At 52.9% G+C, this 18,761-nt stretch overlaps 1 protein-coding gene across 1 annotated transcript in view; it reads left to right on the top strand.

Moving 5' to 3' along the window:
* LOC128967227 (serine/arginine repetitive matrix protein 2-like) overlaps positions 1–18,761 on the top strand; it is a 61,375-nt gene that overhangs the window by 424 nt on the left and 42,190 nt on the right. The window contains exons 2-3 of the mRNA XM_054381272.1: positions 1,194–1,533; positions 2,458–2,566. Of these exons, the coding sequence (XP_054237247.1) occupies positions 1,194–1,533; positions 2,458–2,566 (449 nt within the window). The remainder of the gene's footprint in view (positions 1–1,193; positions 1,534–2,457; positions 2,567–18,761) is intronic.

Below are 18,761 nucleotides of genomic sequence, written 5' to 3'. Positions count from 1 at the left end.
AGAATTGTTCAGGTTGGAAAAGACCTCTAAGATGGTTTCTCCTGGGGAGAGCAACCAGGGAGTCCCAAGCATTTTCCCACTAGCCCTGCAGAGGAAGGCAAACGCTGTTTGGTGCCACACCACAGAGTTTTTTCCATGAGTCAGAACCCTTCAAGATCTCTCAGATAAAGCTTGTGCCTGGAGGATGAGCTCAATTACAGAGCAGGCTGTTTGCAAGTGTGTCCCTACAATTTGGGTTTTGGAAAGTGGGATTGCGTCAGTTCATTAACTCTATCAAAACAACAGAAATTGGTGTATCCATTTCCAAGATTCAGCTTACACAAGAGCTTGGTGGAAAACAAAGCACAAGGGTTTGCCTCCCTCAAAAAAGTCACTGCAGATCTGTTGCTATTGATAAAAATAGTTCTTAGATAAAATTGAATTGCTTCGCATTTATCTTGCAGCACAGCTGAGCTCCATGGGACTGTATTTACCCTAAAATGAGGCTTTCAGGAGTTTTGGTGGTCATACTTTCTGTGCTTACAGTACCCGAGGTGGGGTCTCCCCATCAGCCAGACCTGTGGCAGAGGTGTTTCGATGGCCATCTCGATGCCCAGGAGGCATCTGCAGAGTCCCAGTGGATCAGGGTTGGTTTCAGCTACTGTCAGTTCCTCAAGATAATGCTGGCAGCAAGGTCCTGCTCCTGCAAGCTCCTGAATTGTCAGTTTGCCTCTACCTTTGGCTGCAAACAGTGCTTTGTCATTTACAGCCTCCTCAGTACAGGTGCCCAACCTCTTCAGCACTGTGAAGCTGAGTCACAGCCAGAAAGGTTGTAACAAGGTGTGTGTGTGGGGGGTGGCATCTTCTCCAAAGGAACAAGGGATAGGACGAGGAAACAGCCTCCTCAAGTTGCTCCAGGGGAGGTTTAGGTTGGATACTAAGAAGAAACCTCTTCGCTTGGAAGGGTTCTCAAACCCTGCAACAGGCTCCCCGGGGAGCTGGCTGAATCCCTATCCCTGCAGGTGTTTAGGAGAGGCAGAGACGTGGTACTGAGGAACATGGTTTAGCACCAGCGTTAGATAATGGTTGGACTTGACCTTAAAGGTCTTTTCTAACCGAAACGATTTTATGATTCTACGACCCAGCTCCCCGTTTGCAAACTCCGCCAGAGCCAAGCGCCCTGTAACACACCTCCCGTGCCCCCTGATTTAAAGGCGGTTTAAAGGACAAGGGGGTCACCACGGCCGGGTGTTCCCCGAGGGTCTCAGGCCCCCGAGACTGGGCTCTCCCCAGGAGCCCCTTCCACGACCGGCGCGGCCACCGCCTTGCTCGTCGGTACCGCGGCGCGGAGCCGCCAGCCCCCCAGCCCCTCCGCGCTGGCTCAGCGGCACCGCCCGGGGGGCGGGAACGGGGGTGTCTGAGCCTCCCGCTCCCCGCCCCGGCCCCACCTCCGCCGGGCAGGCAGCACCGCCCGCCGCCCGCCGAGGCAGGGGCGCAGCTAGCAGCGTCCCGCACCGGCCACCGCCGAGCGCTGGGGGACCGCAGGCGCAGAGGGTGAGTTACCCCCGGGCCGGGCAGCAGCGCGGCGAGGAGGGGAAGGGGCCGGTGGGGCTGCGGGGCCTCTTCTCGGGGGGGTGAGAGACGGGAAGGGCGGGTGGGCTGCAGGCTCCCCTCGGTGGGTGCCGAGCTCGGCGTCCCCCGGCCCTGGCGGGAACCGGAGGCTGCATATCCCGAGGTCCAGGTGCAGGGAGGCTGAGGTGTGACCCTTGGGACTGAGGCTGTGAGAAGCGCTGGGCGTTCGGCGTCAGGTGCTTGGGATCCCAAACGCGGAGCGTGTTTTATAGCCGTGTTGTAAAACTGCAGCGATTACAGCATTGCTCTTGATGATACAGCTGTAAAAAAGAAAAGAAAAGAAACAACCCCGTGATTCCTTTTCCACAGAACTTCTCGCTCTTCTCAGTACTTCTGAGTTCTGGCTGTTAGGCCAGGCTACTACAGAAAGTAGCATTAAACGCATGGAAGGGTTTGGGTTGGAAGGGACCTTAAAGATCACCTCCCACCAGCCCAGCTTGCTCAAGGCCTCATCCAACCTGGCCTTGGATACCTTCAGGGAGGGGACATCCACAACCTCCCTGGGCAGCCTGTGCCTCACTGGAAAGAATTTCTTCCCAATCTCCAGTCTAAATCTCACCTTTTACAGCTTAAAGCTGTTGCCCCCTGCCCTCTCACAACAAGCCCTTGCAAAAAGTCCCTCCAGCTTTTTTTTTTTTTTTTAGGCCTCCTTCAGCACCTAATGAAGTAAATGCAAATAAATAATCCAAGTAAGTGAAAAAAATACAAGTGAGAAAGACAAGCCTCCCACCCTGAAGTACCCAAGCAGGTGCTGGGCTCCCGCTGGCAGGTTGAGGTGGTGTGGCCCTATGCATGGTGTTTCTCCTGAGGATGGATGTGGGCTGTCTGTGCATATTTCCTCTACAGAAATGTGTATTTTTGTGTTGAACAAGGCTGTAAAGTCCTTGGAACGAGAGCTGGCGGCGTTGGTGCGGTGCCCAGGGCTCGGCACTGCGCAAGGCCGATGGGCGCTCAGGTAATAGGGTTCATAAAAGCAGTCCCAGGGTTGGGGAGCGTGCGTGGTTGGTGCAGATAGAACTGGTTTGCAAGACTCAGCTGGTTGATTCCTAAGGGCAATCTCAGGAAAACAGGCTCCTGTGATTTGCTGTCTGACAGAGGGGAGACGTGGGGTAGAGCTGGGCACCGCAGAGCCGGAGATGCAGCCTGCTTCAGAAACACAGCTCTGCTAACCCCAGGTGCTCAGGTCATGACTCAAGATTCCCTCCCTCCAGAACATGTTTTCCTTTAAAAATGGTCAAATATGAACTACTGAGATCCCTGGTTCTCAGCTTGCTTGTGAAGCCAGAACTTCAAAGCTTTCAAGCTTCCTCTCTAACTCCTGATTGCAGCACCCTGCTGTGCCTCTCCTCAGGTGAGCTTTTAAGGGAAGGACACAAAATGGAAGGTTTATGACAACAAAGAGTAAATTTAGTCCTTCCCTGCGCTGGAGCAGGCGTACACCAGCCTGGAGAAAGAGAATTCCAAGCTGAAAGTGCACGTCCTCATTTTGGAGCATCTACCTTGCATTGCCAGTGCTGGTCGGTACCTCAGCCACCCATCAGCAGTGCAGTGCTGCAGGTGAATTCCAGGGCTAATTGTAGATGGATGTTTCAGAGCATGGGTGAAGGGAGTTGTCCTCTTTGTTACAGCAGGCACGGCTGGGTGATTCATCAGTCCCTGCATGGTAATACTTTTACTCTTCTAGTCAATGCACAATTAACTTAACCACCAATGCTGCTGGTGAGAGTCTTTTCCTCTTCACATCATGCCTTAGAACCACAGAATTGTTTTGTTTAGGAAAAGACCTCTGAGATCATCAAGTCCAACCATCAACCCAACCCCACTATAGCTATTAAACCATGTCCCAAAGTGCCATGTCTACAACTAACTCCACCACCTCCCTGGGCAGCCTGTTCCAATGCCTGACCACTCTTACAGCAAAGAAATTGTTGCTGATCTCCAACCTAAACCTCCCCAGCATAATTTCAGGCTATTTTATCTCATTTTACCACCTGTTACTAGGGAGAAGAGACCAACCCCCACCTCACTGCAACCTCCAGGGAGTTGTAGAGAGCAGTGAGGTCTCACCTCAGCCTCCCCTTCTCCAAAGAGAATGCCTTGCTAAAGTCAATTAGCATTTCTCAGCCTGGTAATTGCAGGGTTCTGCTCCCAGCCAGTTGTATCCTCTCAGTGCCTTCCCTTCCAGAGCAGATAAGCTTTAGGGCCTTTTGCCTTAGCCTGGTTTTGTCAGGGCCCTATCTCCAAGGCTGGACATCTGGCGTTCTGGCTGTGTGATGTTAACTTTCAGGAGTCCAGTAAACCCTGTAATCAGCTTATGTAGGATGGATCCTGCCTGTTGATCCTTGAAGGACTTCTGATGGATTTCACCCTCTGGCTGGCACCAGGTGCTGGATGCTTTAGCTGGCAGAAGGAAGGGAATCATAGAATTGTGTGGGTTGGAAGAGACCTTTCAGATCATCGTGTCCAACCTTCAAAAGAGGGAGAACATAGCCCAGGTGAGGGCAGATACAATCTCTTTGTTGAGAAGGTGTGCAATTGGCAAGTACAAGGTGCTGCAGGGGAAAGAATGCCTCACAAGAATGGGCACCTCTTCCCTTGGGAAGGCTGTAGAAGAGACCCCTGTGCCTTGCTAACTCCTGGCTTGATTCATGCCATGCAGAGTCTGGAGGAGGCCACCAAGATGATTTGAGGGCTGGAGCACCTCTGCTATGGGGACAGGCTGAGAGAGTTGGGGCTGTTCAGTCTGGAGAATAGAGGGGTCCAGGGAGACCTCTAGAGCAGCCTTCCAGTACCTGAGGGAAGCCTACAAGAAGGCTGGGGATGGACTTTTACAAAGGCTTAAAGGGAAGGACAAGGGCTTTGAGCTGGAAGAGGGGAGATTGAGACTGGAGATTAGGAAGAAATTCTTTCCAGTGAGGGTGGTGAGACACTGGAACAGGTTGCCCAGGGAGGTTGGTAATGTCTCCTCCCTGGAGGTGTTCAAAGCCAGGCTGGATGAGGCCTTGAGCAACCTGGGCTGGTGGGAGGTGTCCCTAGGGGCCCATGGCAGGGGGGTTGGAACTGGATGAGCTTGAAGGTCCCTTCCAACCCAAACCCTTCTGTGAATCTATGACAAATCCTCCAGCCTAAAACTAATTTTGCTGTTTGAATTCTGATACTTCAGAAAATTCCCCTTTTTTCAAGTCCAAATTCCTCAATATTCTTTTCTTCATCTCCAGTAGCTGGATTTAGTAGATTCAAAGGAAAGGAATGCTTCAGTTATTCATGTGTGTGACTCAAAGGATTCCTGGATGAGGTGCATGTCTAACAGCTGGGGAGTGGGGGAGAGGTTTGCAGAGTGGTGCCATGCCAGCCAGCTTCAGAAGGAATTTCAGGTTGCAGCTTTCCTGAAGGATTGAGTTGTGTGTGTGATGAATTAGGATCACAGAGTTGTCAGGGTTGGAAGGGACCTCAAGGCTCAGCCAGTTCCAACCCCCCTGCCATGGCCAGGGACACCTCACACCACAGCAGGTTGCTCACAGCCACATCCAACCTGGCTGCAAAAACCTCCAGGGATGAGGCTTCCACCACCTCCCTGGGCAACCTGTGCCAGTGTCTCACCACCCTCATGGGGAAGAATTTCTTCCTAACATCCAATCTGAATCTCCCCATTTCTAGTTTTGCTCCATTCCCCCCAGTCCTATCACTACCTGACACCCTCAAAAGTCCTTCCCCAGCTTTCTTGTAGCCCCCTTCAGATACTGGAAGGCCACAAGAAGGTCTCCTGGGAGCCTTCTCTAATCCAGACTGAACAACCCCAACTCTCTCAGTCCTAGCCAAACATTTGGAGAGCCTCCCCATATCTGATCTGCTAGTTTGCTACTAGGATAACTGGGCAGTAAATGAAAAAGAAAGCACATTATGGAGGAGATGACTTCTAGACTTTGTGTGTGCTTTCAGCAGACATCTGATTTTCAGGGCTGGTTATTCTGAGTGCCAAGCACTGAAATGAAGGCTCAGGACAACTGAGTTCTTGTTTTCCTCACTCAGAACGTGGTGCCCACGCAGAGGCATGAGTTAGGATCCATTTCCATGCTGAAACAGCACAGTTTTAGCTATGCCAACAAAACTGGATGGGGATTTCTTGCCTGGAGCTTGGGGCTTTTTGATGTACCTGGTGTGAACTACAGGCTTGGGCAAGGAACCAAGCTAGGGGAGAATGGCCTTCATTTGGTGGTTTTTGTCTGGAGTTTGCTTTGATCTTTAAACAAATGTAAGGTGTTGGGTGAAACCTGCTTGAAATCAACTTACAAACCCTGTTGTTAGTATCACAGCTCTAGAGATGGGGCAGTAAAGGATTGGAATGTGAGTCTTTTTGTTGGGAGGTTTCAGCTATATTCTGACTTGCTGAATCATAGAATGGCTTGAGTTGGAAGGGACCACAAAGATCATCCAGTTCCAAACCCCCAGCTGTGGACAGGGACACCTTCCACTAGACCAAATTGCTCAAGGACTCATCCAACCTGGTCTTGAACACTTTCAGGGATGAGGTGTTCACAACCTCTCTGGGCAACCCATTCCAGAATGGTTCTAGACAAGCAATTTCTTTTCTTTTTACTGATTATTTATCTCATTAGAGGGAATAATGATGACTTTTCCATGAATTGCTCTGAGAATTGATCAGGCTGTAAAGAAACAAACAGCACTGCTGTTCTTAAGGGTGCCAGTTTCACCCCAAGAAGTTTAAGCACATAGAGCTTCTCTGTCTGCATCAGGGTTGGGGCAAGCCCAAGCACTGATATAGGCTGGGCAGGGACTGGCTTGAGAGCAGCCCTGAAGAAAAAGTCGTGGGGGTGCTGGTGGATGAGAAGCTCAACAGGAGCCAGCAGTGAGCACTTGCAGCCCAGAAAGCCAACCAGAGCCTGGGCTGCATCAGGAGAAGTGTGGCCAGCAGGTCAAGGGAGGGGATTCTCCCCCTCTGCTCAGCTCTGATGAGACCCCACCTGGAGTACTGTGTCCAGTTCTGGAGCCCCTATTACAAGAAGGATTTGGAGGTGCTGGAAGGTGTCCAGAGAAGGGCCACCAGGAGGAGCAGAGGGCTGGAGCTGCTCTGCTGTGAGGACAGACTGAGAGAGTTGGGGTTGTTCAGTCTGGAGAAGAGAAGGCTCCCAGGAGACCTTCTTGTGGCCTTCCAGTATCTGAAGGGGGCTACAAGAAAGCTGGGGAGGGACTTTTGAGGGTGTCAGGGAGTGATAGGACTGGGGGGAATGGAACAAAACTAGAAATGGGGAGATTCAGATTGGATGTCAGGAAAATTTGTTCCCCATGAGGGTGGTGAGACACTGGCACAGGTTGCCCAGGGAGGTGGTGGAAGCCTCATCCCTGGAGGTTTTTGCAGCCAGGTTGGATGTGGCTGTGAGCAACCTGCTGTAGTGTGAGGTGTCCCTGCCCATGGCAGGGGGATTGGAACTGGATGATCCTGGAGGTCCCTTCCAGCCCTGACAATTCTCTGATTCTGTGTGTCAGTCTAACCATGGTGATTGGTCAGGTTAGGGTGGTGGGAAAGCCCAGGGTGAAGGTTTCCTCTAGAAAGTTTCTGTAACCCCTCTAACGTGGCACAGAAATTTTATTTTCCGTGTTGGGTAGTCCAGCTTTAAACTCAACTATCAGAGCATCTAAAAATCTAAAAAAAAAGTATTTAATTCTGAATTCTGTTTCCTTTATCTGTTTTTTTTTTGGGGGGTGAGGGCGTTGTTTTTTTTTTTTCAGTCAGTGAAAAGTTTGATAACAAATCCTATCTCTCAGAAGCATGGTGAGAAAAAATTGCCTGCTTCTTTGAAATGCTGAGATAAAAATCAAACATCAGGCTCCAGCAGCATCATTTATTAATCAGTGGGTTAGAGGAAGTCATTCTGCTGTGTGGACTGGGACCTCACTGGCAGTCAGAAAAGGTGTGCTGAAGTTTACACTTGTGACATGTTCACTGCTTCTTGAACCCCATCCTGCCCTCAGCACTCTTCTAACTGGAGAGTTGTGGACTTTTGGGTGGCCACAACCTGTTGCTGAAGTGTTTAAGGTAACTTAACTTGCCTGAAGCATTCAGTCATTAGACTAAGACTATTGAAGTCATTAGAGTTTGCTCTTGTGAGACCTGACATCAAATACTGTGCCCAGTTCTGGTGTCCCCATCATAAGAAGGACACAGAACTCTTGGATGGAGTCCAGAGGAGGCCACCAAGATGATTTGAGGGCTGGAGCAGCTCTGCTATGAGGACAGGCTGAGGGTGCTGGGGTTGTTCAAGCCTGGAGAGGAGCAGACTGCAGGGGGACCTTAGAGCTGCTTTCCAAGACCTGAAAGGACCCTGCAGGAAGGCTGCAGAGGGACTCTTCATAATGGTGTCTAGAGACAGGACAAGTGGGAAGGGTTTGATGCTGAGAGCAGGGTTAGACTGGAGCTGAGGAAGAAATTCTTCAGTCTGAGGGTGGTGAGACTCTGGGATGGGCTGCCCAGGGAGGCTGTGGATGCCTCCTTCCTGGAGGTGTTCAATACCAGGTTGGATGAGGCCTCGAGCAGCCAAGTCTAGTTGTCCCTGCCCATGGCAGTAGGGTTGGAGTAGATGATCTCTGAGGTCCTTTCCAACCTGAGCCATTCTGTGACTTACAGATCAGGCAGATCCAGCATCTCTGAGGTGACCATCTGAAGAGGGAGGAGATTGCTGCTTCTGCCAGGATGGTTGGAGCAAAGGTTGTTCCCAACAACAGGTCTCGAGCCTAAGCAAGGCCCACTCTATCCTGCAGCATGGATCTGCTGGGTAGCTTCATGGAAAGAAGTCTTTATCCTTTTTTTTTTTTTTTTTTTCCAGGATAGGAGTATGGGCTGATAAGCAGAATGGGGGGAGATGCTTGCAGGAAGTAGGTGAAAATTGAGATGTCTGAGGGTGTAGCCAGGTGGGGGTTGGTCTCTTCTCCCAGGCAACCAGCAGCAGAACAAGAGGACACAGTCTCAAGCTGTGCCAGGGGAGGTAGAGGCTGGATGTGAGGAGGAAGTTCCTCACAGAGAGAGATTGCACATTGAGATGTGCTGCCCAGGGAGGTGGTGGAGTCACCATCCCTGGAGGTGTTCAAGAGAAGCCTGGATGAGGCACTTAGTGCCATGGTCTGGTTGATTGGATAGGGCTGGGTGATAGGTTGGACTGGATGAGCTTGGAGGTCTCTTCCAACCTGGTTGATTCTATGATTGAACTTACTCCAGACTTTGAAATTTAGATGTCTTCCCATTTCAATCAGTTTGTGAGAACTGTTTTCATTCCTGTATCAGTCAAGTGACCTTGTGGTGTCCCTGGAGCAACTTGAGGCCTTTTTCTCTTGTCCTGTTGCTTTTTACTTGGGAGAAGAGACTGAGCCCCACTTTGCTCCAAGAGGAAAAAAGGTCTCTGCTTTCCCTGTAGCCTAAGGAAGCTACATTGGTGTTCCCAAATGGTAGAGAAGCTGAAACTGAAATCCTGAGGCCTCTCTTGGGTTATATAGACTAATATTTGGGTTATATAGACATTTGTAGGAGCAATACTTGAGTTGTATCCTTATTTGCCCTAGGTTTAAATGCAAGATATTATCAATTATTTCTAAGCATTATCAGTGCTGATTGATAGCTAAAAGGGAGGGGGCAAGAAGATGTGGCCAGCCTTTTGTCAGTGGTGCCCAGTGACAGGACAAGGAGCAATGGGCACAAACTGGAATCCAGCAGGTTCCATCTGAACAGGAGGAGAAACTTGTTTAGTGTGAGGGTGCTGGAGGCTTGGAGCAGGCTGCCCAGAGAGGTTGTGGAGTCTCCTTCTCTGCAGAGCTTCCAAAGCCACCTGGACATTGTGATGCTGGGCAAGCTGCTGTGGGTGCCCCTGGTGTAGCAGGGGGGTTGGACTGGATGACCTCCAGAGGTCCTCCTCAACCCCTACCATGTTGGGATTCTGTGACTTTGGCTTAAACTCATTCAAAAGGTCTTTGGAACTTAAAACACATGCAAATAATTTCTCTGGAGTGATATCTGTGCTATAGCTCTGCAAGGTCTGGAATCACTCTGTGAACTAGATGTGACAAACCAAGAACCCCTGGTACAATGGCAAAGCCTTCCAGAATGTCTCCATGTGAAATCTAGTGGTGAACTCTTTGATTATCCCAGAAATCAGAGAATGATCTGCACTGGAAGGGACCTCCAAAGGTCATCTAGTCCAACCCCCTCTGATTTGCTCTGACTTGAGTCTTAAATACAGGGCAGTGTTCAACCTCTGGGCTGTGGGGAGCATTTCAGTGTTTGAGAGAGCAGGTTGCCATGTTAGCCTGGCTCTCCTCATCTCAGATCTGCAAAGCTGCCTGTGGCAGTGATGAATAACCAACCCTGCAGGCCAGCCTAATATCCTCTATTATGCACCTACCCAATTGGGCAATGTCAAAAACAGAAAGATGGGCGTCAGATTATCTTCCTGACCCCTGCAGATCATGCCCTGAAGTCTGGTGATTACCCTTCTCAGAGTCTAAACATGCAGGAGGTAGTTAACAGTCATCTAATCCCTTTTTTGTGTGTGTGTGAAAAATGCTGCCCCAGCTTTGTCTTGATGTGACTAAACCTGTTGTGGCAAATTGCACTAATTCAGAGCTCAGCTTCATCTGCAGAAAGGGAGCTAAAGGCTTATGAAACAGAAATGCAGCACATCTGCCTTGGGCTGCTAACCTGGGGAGAAGAACTGTCAGGGAATCAGAGAATTGTTTGGGTTGCAAAAGACCTTTAAGATCACCCAATCCAACCATTCTCTAACCCTACCAAGTCTGGAGCTCAACCATGGCCCTCAGCACCACATCTCTGCATCTTTTAAACACCTCCAGGGATGGGGATTCGACCACCAACCTGGGCAGCCTGCTAGGGTGGCTGAGAACCCATCCCAGTCATAGAATCACAGAATCAGTCAGGGTTGGAAGGGACCTCAAGGATCATCCAGTTCCAACCCCCCTGCCATGCCCAGGGACACCTCACACTAGATCAGGCTGGCCAGAGCCTCATCCAGCCTGGCTGCAAACACCTCCAGGGATGGGGCCCCAACCACCTCCCTGGACAACCCATTCCAGGCTCTCACCACTCTCATGGGGAAGAACTTCTTCCTCACATCCAGTCTGAATCTCCCCACTTCCAGCTTTATTCCATTCCCCCCAGTCCTGTCACTACCTGATAGACTACAAAGTCCCTCCCCAGCTTTCTTGTAGCCCCCTTCAGATACTGGAAGGCCACAAGAAGGTCACCTCGGAGCCTGAGGTGAACAGCCCCAGACTGAACAGCCCCAACTCTTTCAGTCTGTCCTCATAGGAGAGCAACTCCAGCCCTCTGCTCATCCTCATGGCCCTTCTCTGGACACCTTCCAGCATGTCCAGATCCCTCTTGTAATAGAGGCTCCAGAACTGGATGCAGTACTCCAGGTGGGGTCTCACCAGAGCAGTGTAGAGGGGGAGAATCACCTCCCTGGCCCTGCTGGCCACACTTCTCCTGATGCAGCCCAGGCTCTGCTTGGCTCTCTGGGCTGCAAGTGCTCACTGACAGCTCCTGGTGAGCTTCTCATCCCCCAGCACCCCCAAGTCCCTCTCTTCAGGGCTGCTCTCAAGCCAGTCCCTGCCCAGCCTGGATTTGAGCTTGGGATTGCCTCGACCCAGCTGCAGGACCTTGCACTTGGTCTTGTTGAACCTCATGAGGTTGGCTTGTGTCCACCTCTGCAGCCTGTCCAGGTCCCTCTGGATGGATCCCTTCCCTCCAGCCTGTCTGCTGCACCACACAGCTTGGTGTCATCAGCAAACTTGCTGAGGGTGCACTCAATGCCACAAAGTGAAGAAGTTGCTTCCAATATCCAACCTAAACCTCCCTTAGTTCAACTTGGGGTCATTTCCTCTTGTTCTCTCCCTTGTTCCTTTGGAGAAGAGACCAAGGCCACCTTGCTTCAATCTCCTTTCAGGGAGTTGTGGAGAGCCAGATCTCTACAACCTCAACCTTATCCCCCTTTTCTCCAGGCTGAACAACCCCAGTTCCTTTACCTGCTCCTCACAAGATTCATTGTCCAGACCCTTCTCCAGCTTTGTTGCCTTTCTGTGGGCCAGCTCCAGCCCCTCAATGTCCTTCTTGGAGTGAGGGCTTCAAAACTGGACCCAGTACTCAAGGTGTGGCCTCACCAGTGCTGAGTACAGGATGTACAGGGGGATAACCAGTTCCCTGGTCCTCCTGGTCCCACTGCTTTGGATCCAGGCCAGGATGCTGTTGGCCTTCTTGGCCACAGGCTGGCTCATCTTCAGCCAGCTGTTGACCAACACCCCCAGGTCTTTCTCTGCTGGGCAGCTCTGCAGCCACTCTGCCCCCAGCTTGGAGTATTCTTGGGGTGGTTGTGATTAGCAGCAGCTCACTGAAGCTACTCTGCCTGGGCAGCTCCATGCTGATAACCTCCTTTGCTTAATCAATGGCTCTTGGGTTTAATCCCAGTTCTGCCTTTCTAGATATTTTTTGGGGGGTTGCTTTTTGATAAGCAGCTTTCTCTGATCATGAGCTTTCATTCTCAGCTGCCATGGAATTGATTCTCTGAGCCTCAATGATCACATTTCAGATCAGGTTATTTTGGTTTCACAAAAATGCTTTAATAAATGTATTGCTTTAATGTGTGTGTTAGCAAAACACAGGTTCTCCTCCCCTTCTGCTCTGCCCTGCTGAGACCTCATCTTGAGTACTGTGTTGAGTTTTGGGCTCCCCAGTTTAGGAGGGACAGGGACCTGCTGGAGAGGGTCCATTGGAGGGCTATGAGGATGGTTAGGGGACTGGAGCACTGCCTTGTGAGGAGAGGCTGAGAGCCCTGGGGCTTTTTCATCTGGAAAAGAGAAGACTGAGAGGGGATTTAATCAATGTTTATCAATATCTGAGGGCTGGGGGTCAAGAGGGAGGGGACAGGCTCTGCTCACTTGCACCCTGGGGTAGGACAGCAATGGATGTAAGCTGCAGCACAGGAGGTTCCACCACAACATGAGGAGGAACTTCTTCAGTGTGAGGCTCACAGAGCACTGGAACAGGCTGCCCAGAGAGGTTGTGGAGTCTCTTATCTGGAGACTTCCAAGCCCTCTCTGGATGCATTCCTGTGTGACCTGAGCTAGATTCTAGTCCTGCTCTGGCAGGGGGGTTGGACTCGATGGTGTATTTGGGTCCCTTCCAACCCCTGACATCCTGTGCTCCTGTGATTCTACTGAGTGTAATTGTTACTCACTGGGGTATGGGATGTAGTCTTACAGGACCTGTTCTTACATAGTAGAGGAGTTGGGTCTGGTCAGCCTGGAGAAGGCTCCAGGGGTTTCTTAGAGCAGCCTTCCAAGGTCTGAGGGGGGCTGCAGGAGAGCTGGGGAGGGACTTTTGACAAAGGCTTGTAGTGATAGGGAATGGATTGAAGCTGGGAGAGGGGAGATTTAGGCTGGACATTAGGAAGAAATTCTTTACAGTGAAGGTGGTGAGACACTGGAACAGGTTGCCCAGGGATGTTGTGGATGCCTCTTCCCTGGAGGTGTTCAAGGCCAGGTTGGATGAGGCCTTGAGCAACCTGGGCTGGTGGGAGGTGTCCCTGCCCATGGCAGGGGGTTGGAACTGGATGATCTTGAAGGTCCCTTCCAACCCAACCCATTCTATGAATCTATGAGTTAGATCAGAACCAAAAAAGGATAATCAAGTGTTAGGCTTTATGAGAGCATCATCACTGTTAGCTGCAGGAGGACTTGCTCGCCTCTTTCTTTTACAACATTCCAGATTTGATCCTTTGGCTTCATTTCTGTTTGAGGAAAAAGGTAGCAATACAGCACTGGGTGCTCTTCTTAGAGGGCAGTGGACCAGAGGGAATGGGGAGCAGTAAATTCTGCCAGTTTATACCAAAAAAAAAAATTTGCAATCCTGTTCAGAGGAAATGCTGATTGTGGTTGGTTTGGGTTTTTTTCCCCCCACTCCTCTTCTTGATCTACATCAAGCAGCCTTATAGTTTGTGCACAGCCTTGGTACTCAGCCTATTGGTAGTTAGAATGCTTTGAGCAGACTCTGCCACAACCCCCCTGCAGCAGTGGGGAGATTTGTGGAGGGAGGGTGTGAATGCTGAATACCTAAAGCTCTTTTCCAGGTCCCACCTGCCTCTGTTGATTCTTTTTGCAAGCTGGTTTGTTGAAACAATCCCAGCTCTGAAACAATCTTCTTCAGAAACAAAATTCCCACCCTGATTGCCCTGAACCTCACATGGGCAGAGATTAGCAGAGGTGGGAGACCCAGGGCTGAAAAGGAATTTAGGCTGAGACAAAGTATGTCTAGGGTGGAAAAAGTGAGAAGAGATGTTTAAGAGTGTGAATGGAGGGCATGGAGGGCAGAAGAGCTGCAGATTTACAGCTCATCTGCACCAACTTGGAACTGCCTCTGCTGGGGAGCAGCAGCAGTTAATAATTGCAGTGTGATTAGACAAGAGGAAAGAGGTGTCAAGTGAGGCAGGAGTTCTGCTCCACTAGGTAGAGGAAATGAGAGGCTTGGTGTGCAGAAGGGATCCATCCCTTTGCTGTCTGACCCAAGTCTGTAGGGCTGAGGGTGTCCTTGGCAGTGCTCACCAGAGCCCAGGCAGTCCTTGGCAGTGCTCACCAGAGCCCAGGCTGTCCTTGGCAGTGCTCACCAGAGCCCAGGCAGTCCTTGGCAGTGCTCACCAGAGCCCAGGCAGTCCTTGGCAGTGCTCACCAGAGCCCAGGCAGTCCTTGGCAGTGCTCACCAGAGCCCAGGCAGTCCTTGGCAGTGCTCACCAGAGCCCAGGCAGTCCTTGGCAGTGCTCACCAGAGCCCAGGCTGTCCTTGGCAGTGCTCACCAGAGCCCAGGCTGTCCTTGGCAGTGCTCACCAGAGCCCAGGCTGTCCTTGGCAGTGCTCACCAGAGCCCAGGCAGTCCTTGGCAGTGCTCACCAGAGCCCAGGCAGTCCTTGGCAGTGCTCACCAGAGCCCAGGCTGTCCTTGGCAGTGCTCACCAGAGCCCAGGCAGTCCTTGGCAGTGCTCACCAGAGCCCAGGCTGTCCTTGGCAGTGCTCACCAGAGCCCAGGCTGTCCTTGGCAGTGCTCACCAGAGCCCAGGCTGTCCTTGGCAGTGCTCACCAGAGCCCAGGCTGTCCTTGGCAGTGCTCACCAGAGCCCAGGCTGTCCTTGGCAGTGCTCACCAGAGCCCAGGCTGTCCTTGGCAGTGCTCACCAGAGCCCAGGCAGTCCTTGGCAGTGCTCACCAGAGCCCAGGCTGTCCTTGGCAGTGCTCACCAGAGCCCAGGCAGTCCTTGGCAGTGCTCACCAGAGCCCAGGCAGTCCTTGGCAGTGCTCACCAGAGCCCAGGCTGTCCTTGGCAGTGCTCACCAGAGCCCAGGCAGTCCTTGGCAGTGCTCACCAGAGCCCAGGCTGTCCTTGGCAGTGCTCATCAGAGCCCAGGCTGTCCTTGGCAGTGCTCACCAGAGCCCAGGCTGTCCTTGGCAGTGCTCACCAGAGCCCAGGCTGTCCTTGGCAGTGCTCACCAGAGCCCAGGCAGTCCTTGGCAGTGCTCATCAGAGCCCAGGCAGTCCTTGGCAGTGCTCACCAGAGCCCAGGCTGTCCTTGGCAGTGCTCACCAGAGCCCAGGCTGTCCTTGGCAGTGCTCACCAGAGCCCAGGCTGTCCTTGGCAGTGCTCACCAGAGCCCAGGCTGTCCTTGGCAGTGCTCACCAGAGCCCAGGCAGTCCTTGGCAGTGCTCACCAGAGCCCAGGCAGTCCTTGGCACTGCTCACCAGAGCCCAGGCTGTCCTTGGCACTGCTCACCAGAGCCCAGGCTGTCCTTGGCAGTGCTCACCAGAGCCCAGGCTGTCCTTGGCAGTGCTCACCAGAGCCCAGGCTGTCCTTGGCAGTGCTCACCAGAGCCCAGGCTGTCCTTGGCAGTGCTCACCAGAGCCCAGGCTGTCCTTGGCAGTGCTCACCAGAGCCCAGGCTGTCCTTGGCAGTGCTCACCAGAGCCCAGGCTGTCCTTGGCAGTGCTCACCAGAGCCCAGGCTGTCCTTGGCAGTGCTCACCAGAGCCCAGGCAGTCCTTGGCAGTGCTCACCAGAGCCCAGGCTGTCCTTGGCAGTGCTCACCAGAGCCCAGGCAGTCCTTGGCAGTGCTCACCAGAGCCCAGGCAGTCCTTGGCAGTGCTCACCAGAGCCCAGGCTGTCCTTGGCAGTGCTCACCAGAGCCCAGGCTGTCCTTGGCAGTGCTCACCAGAGCCCAGGCAGTCCTTGGCAGTGCTCACCAGAGCCCAGGCAGTCCTTGGCAGTGCTCACCAGAGCCCAGGCTGTCCTTGGCAGTGCTCACCAGAGCCCAGGCTGTCCTTGGCAGTGCTCACCAGAGCCCAGGCTGTCCTTGGCAGTGCTCACCAGAGCCCAGGCTGTCCTTGGCAGTGCTCACCAGAGCCCAGGCTGTCCTTGGCAGTGCTCACCAGAGCCCAGGCAGTCCTTGGCAGTGCTCACCAGAGCCCAGGCAGTCCTTGGCAGTGCTCACCAGAGCCCAGGCAGTCCTTGGCAGTGCTCACCAGAGCCCAGGCTGTCCTTGGCAGTGCTCACCAGAGCCCAGGCTGTCCTTGGCAGTGCTCACCAGAGCCCAGGCAGTCCTTGGCAGTGCTCACCAGAGCCCAGGCTGTCCTTGGCAGTGCTCACCAGAGCCCAGGCAGTCCTTGGCAGTGCTCACCAGAGCCCAGGCTGCCCTTGGCAGTGCTCACCAGAGCCCAGGCTGTCCTTGGCAGTGCTCACCAGAGCCCAGGCAGTCCTTGGCAGTGCTCACCAGAGCCCAGGCTGTCCTTGGCAGTGCTCACCAGAGCCCAGGCAGTCCTTGGCAGTGCTCACCAGAGCCCAGGCTGTCCTTGGCAGTGCTCACCAGAGCCCAGGCAGTCCTTGGCAGTGCTCACCAGAGCCCAGGCAGTCCTTGGCAGTGCTCACCAGAGCCCAGGCAGTCCTTGGCAGTGCTCACCAGAGCCCAGGCAGTCCTTGGCAGTGCTCACCAGAGCCCAGGCAGTCCTTGGCAGTGCTCACCAGAGCCCAGGCAGTCCTTGGCAGTGCTCACCAGAGCCCAGGCTGCCCTTGGCAGTGCTCACCAGAGCCCAGGCTGTCCTTGGCAGTGCTCACCAGAGCCCAGGCAGTCCTTGGCAGTGCTCACCAGAGCCCAGGCTGTCCTTGGCAGTGCTCATCAGAGCCCAGGCTGTCCTTGGCAGTGCTCACCAGAGCCCAGGCTGTCCTTGGCAGTGCTCACCAGAGCCCAGGCTGTCCTTGGCAGTGCTCACCAGAGCCCAGGCTGCCCTTGGCAGTGCTCACCAGAGCCCAGGCTGCCCTTGGCAGTGCTCACCAGAGCCCAGGCTGTCCTTGGCAGTGCTCACCAGAGCCCAGGCACTGCAAGATGCTTAGAGCCATACTTGTGGAGTCTCCTGCTCTGGAGCCTTTCCAACCCCAGCTGGATGCATTCCTGTGCAGACTACCCTAAGTGATGCTGCTCTGGCAGGGGGGTTGGACCTGATGATCTCTTGGGGTCCCTTCTAACCTCTGATACACTGTGATACCTTTTGTTAAGGCCATTTTGCTAACTGACCTAAAATCTGCAGGTTTGGAGGTGGGTGGGTTGGTTGGTTGGTGGTTTTTTTAGAGGCAGAGATGAAGGGCTGTCATTGCCTACCTCCAGTGCCTCCAGGCACCATGAGTTCTGTGCTAAATCAAACTGGAATTCAGGGCATCTGCTGTTGAGGCTCACAGCAGTTTTGTGTCTTTCCTCCCTGGTGAGTAAGCAGCTGTTGGAAGGAACATGAGGAGGAACTTCTCTGTGAGGGTCACAGAGCACTGGAGCAGGCTCCCCAGGGGGGTTGTGGAGTCTCATTGTCTGGAGACTTTCCAGCCCCATCTGTGTGTGTTCCTGTGTGACCTGTGCTGGATTCCATGGTCCTGCTCTGGCAGGGGGGTTGAACTCAAGGATCTCCAGAGGTCCCTTCCAACCTCTGACATCCTGTCAGCCTGTGATTGGCTGGTAGGACTTCCAGGCAGTAACACCTCCTGAGACTTCCATGCTTCCTGAGACTTCACACCATACACATCTTCACCTCTGGCTTGGCAGAGCATGGACTCACCACTGCACCATCTTCACAGGCTCACAGGATGTTAGAAGGGACCTCTGAAGATCATCCAGTCCACCCCCCCTGCCAGAGCAGGACCATAGAATCCAGCACAGGTCACACAGGAACACATCCAGATGGGGCTGGAAAGTCTCCAGAGAAGGAGACTCCACAACCTCTCTGGGCAGCCTGTTCCAGTGCTCTGTGAGCCTCACACTGAAGAAGTTTCTCCTCATGTTGAGGTGGAACCTCCTGTGCTGCAGCTTACATCCATTGCTGTCCTATGCCAGGGTGCAAGTGAGCAGAGCCTGTCCCCTCCCTCTTGACCCCCAGCCCTCAGCTATTGATAAACATTGATTAAATCCCCTCTCAGCCTTCTCCTCTCCAGACTGCACAGCCCCAGGTCCCTCAGCCTCTCCTCACAGGGCAGTAACCATCCTCGGAGCAGGTGTCCCTGCCCATGGCAGTGGGGTTGGAACTAGATGATCTCTGAGGCCCTTCCAACCTGAGCCCTCCTGAGTCTGTGGCTGTGTGGTTGTTGTTGTGGTGTTTGTTGTTCCTTTGTTTCCACTGTGAGGCTCTTTGCATGCATTTCCCCCCACGTATCCTTCCTCCCTGCCTCCTGCCAGCCGGTTGTGACTTGGAGGTTGATTGATGGCTTTGTCTAAACACTCTTGAGAGGTAAGATTTATACATTCCACCTACTTGCCAGGCTTCAGAATCCCTTCTCTTAGAGCAAGCCCTCAGCTATTGTGAAGGTCCTGAGAGAATGCTGGAGCAGACTTTACTCCCTTTCCTGCCCAAGGTTGACTTTAGCAACGCCCTAATGATTTGACAAATAGCTGGCTGGCTGCTGGGGAAGAATTGTTTGCTGGAGTTCAAAGCCAGATTTCAGAGGTATAGAAAAAATATTTCACTAGGAATTAGCAGGGCAGGAAGAAAAGGCCTTTGCTGGCATACTTTATTGCCACAAGACTTAACTTTGCCCTGCTAGGACTTGGTGAACCCATCACCTAGCA

The sequence above is a fragment of the Indicator indicator genome, chromosome 5 (assembly GCF_027791375.1).
Source record: "Indicator indicator isolate 239-I01 chromosome 5, UM_Iind_1.1, whole genome shotgun sequence".
Classification (NCBI taxonomy): Eukaryota; Metazoa; Chordata; class Aves; order Piciformes; family Indicatoridae; genus Indicator; species Indicator indicator.
This window is presented reverse-complemented; position numbering and strand designations above follow the sequence as displayed.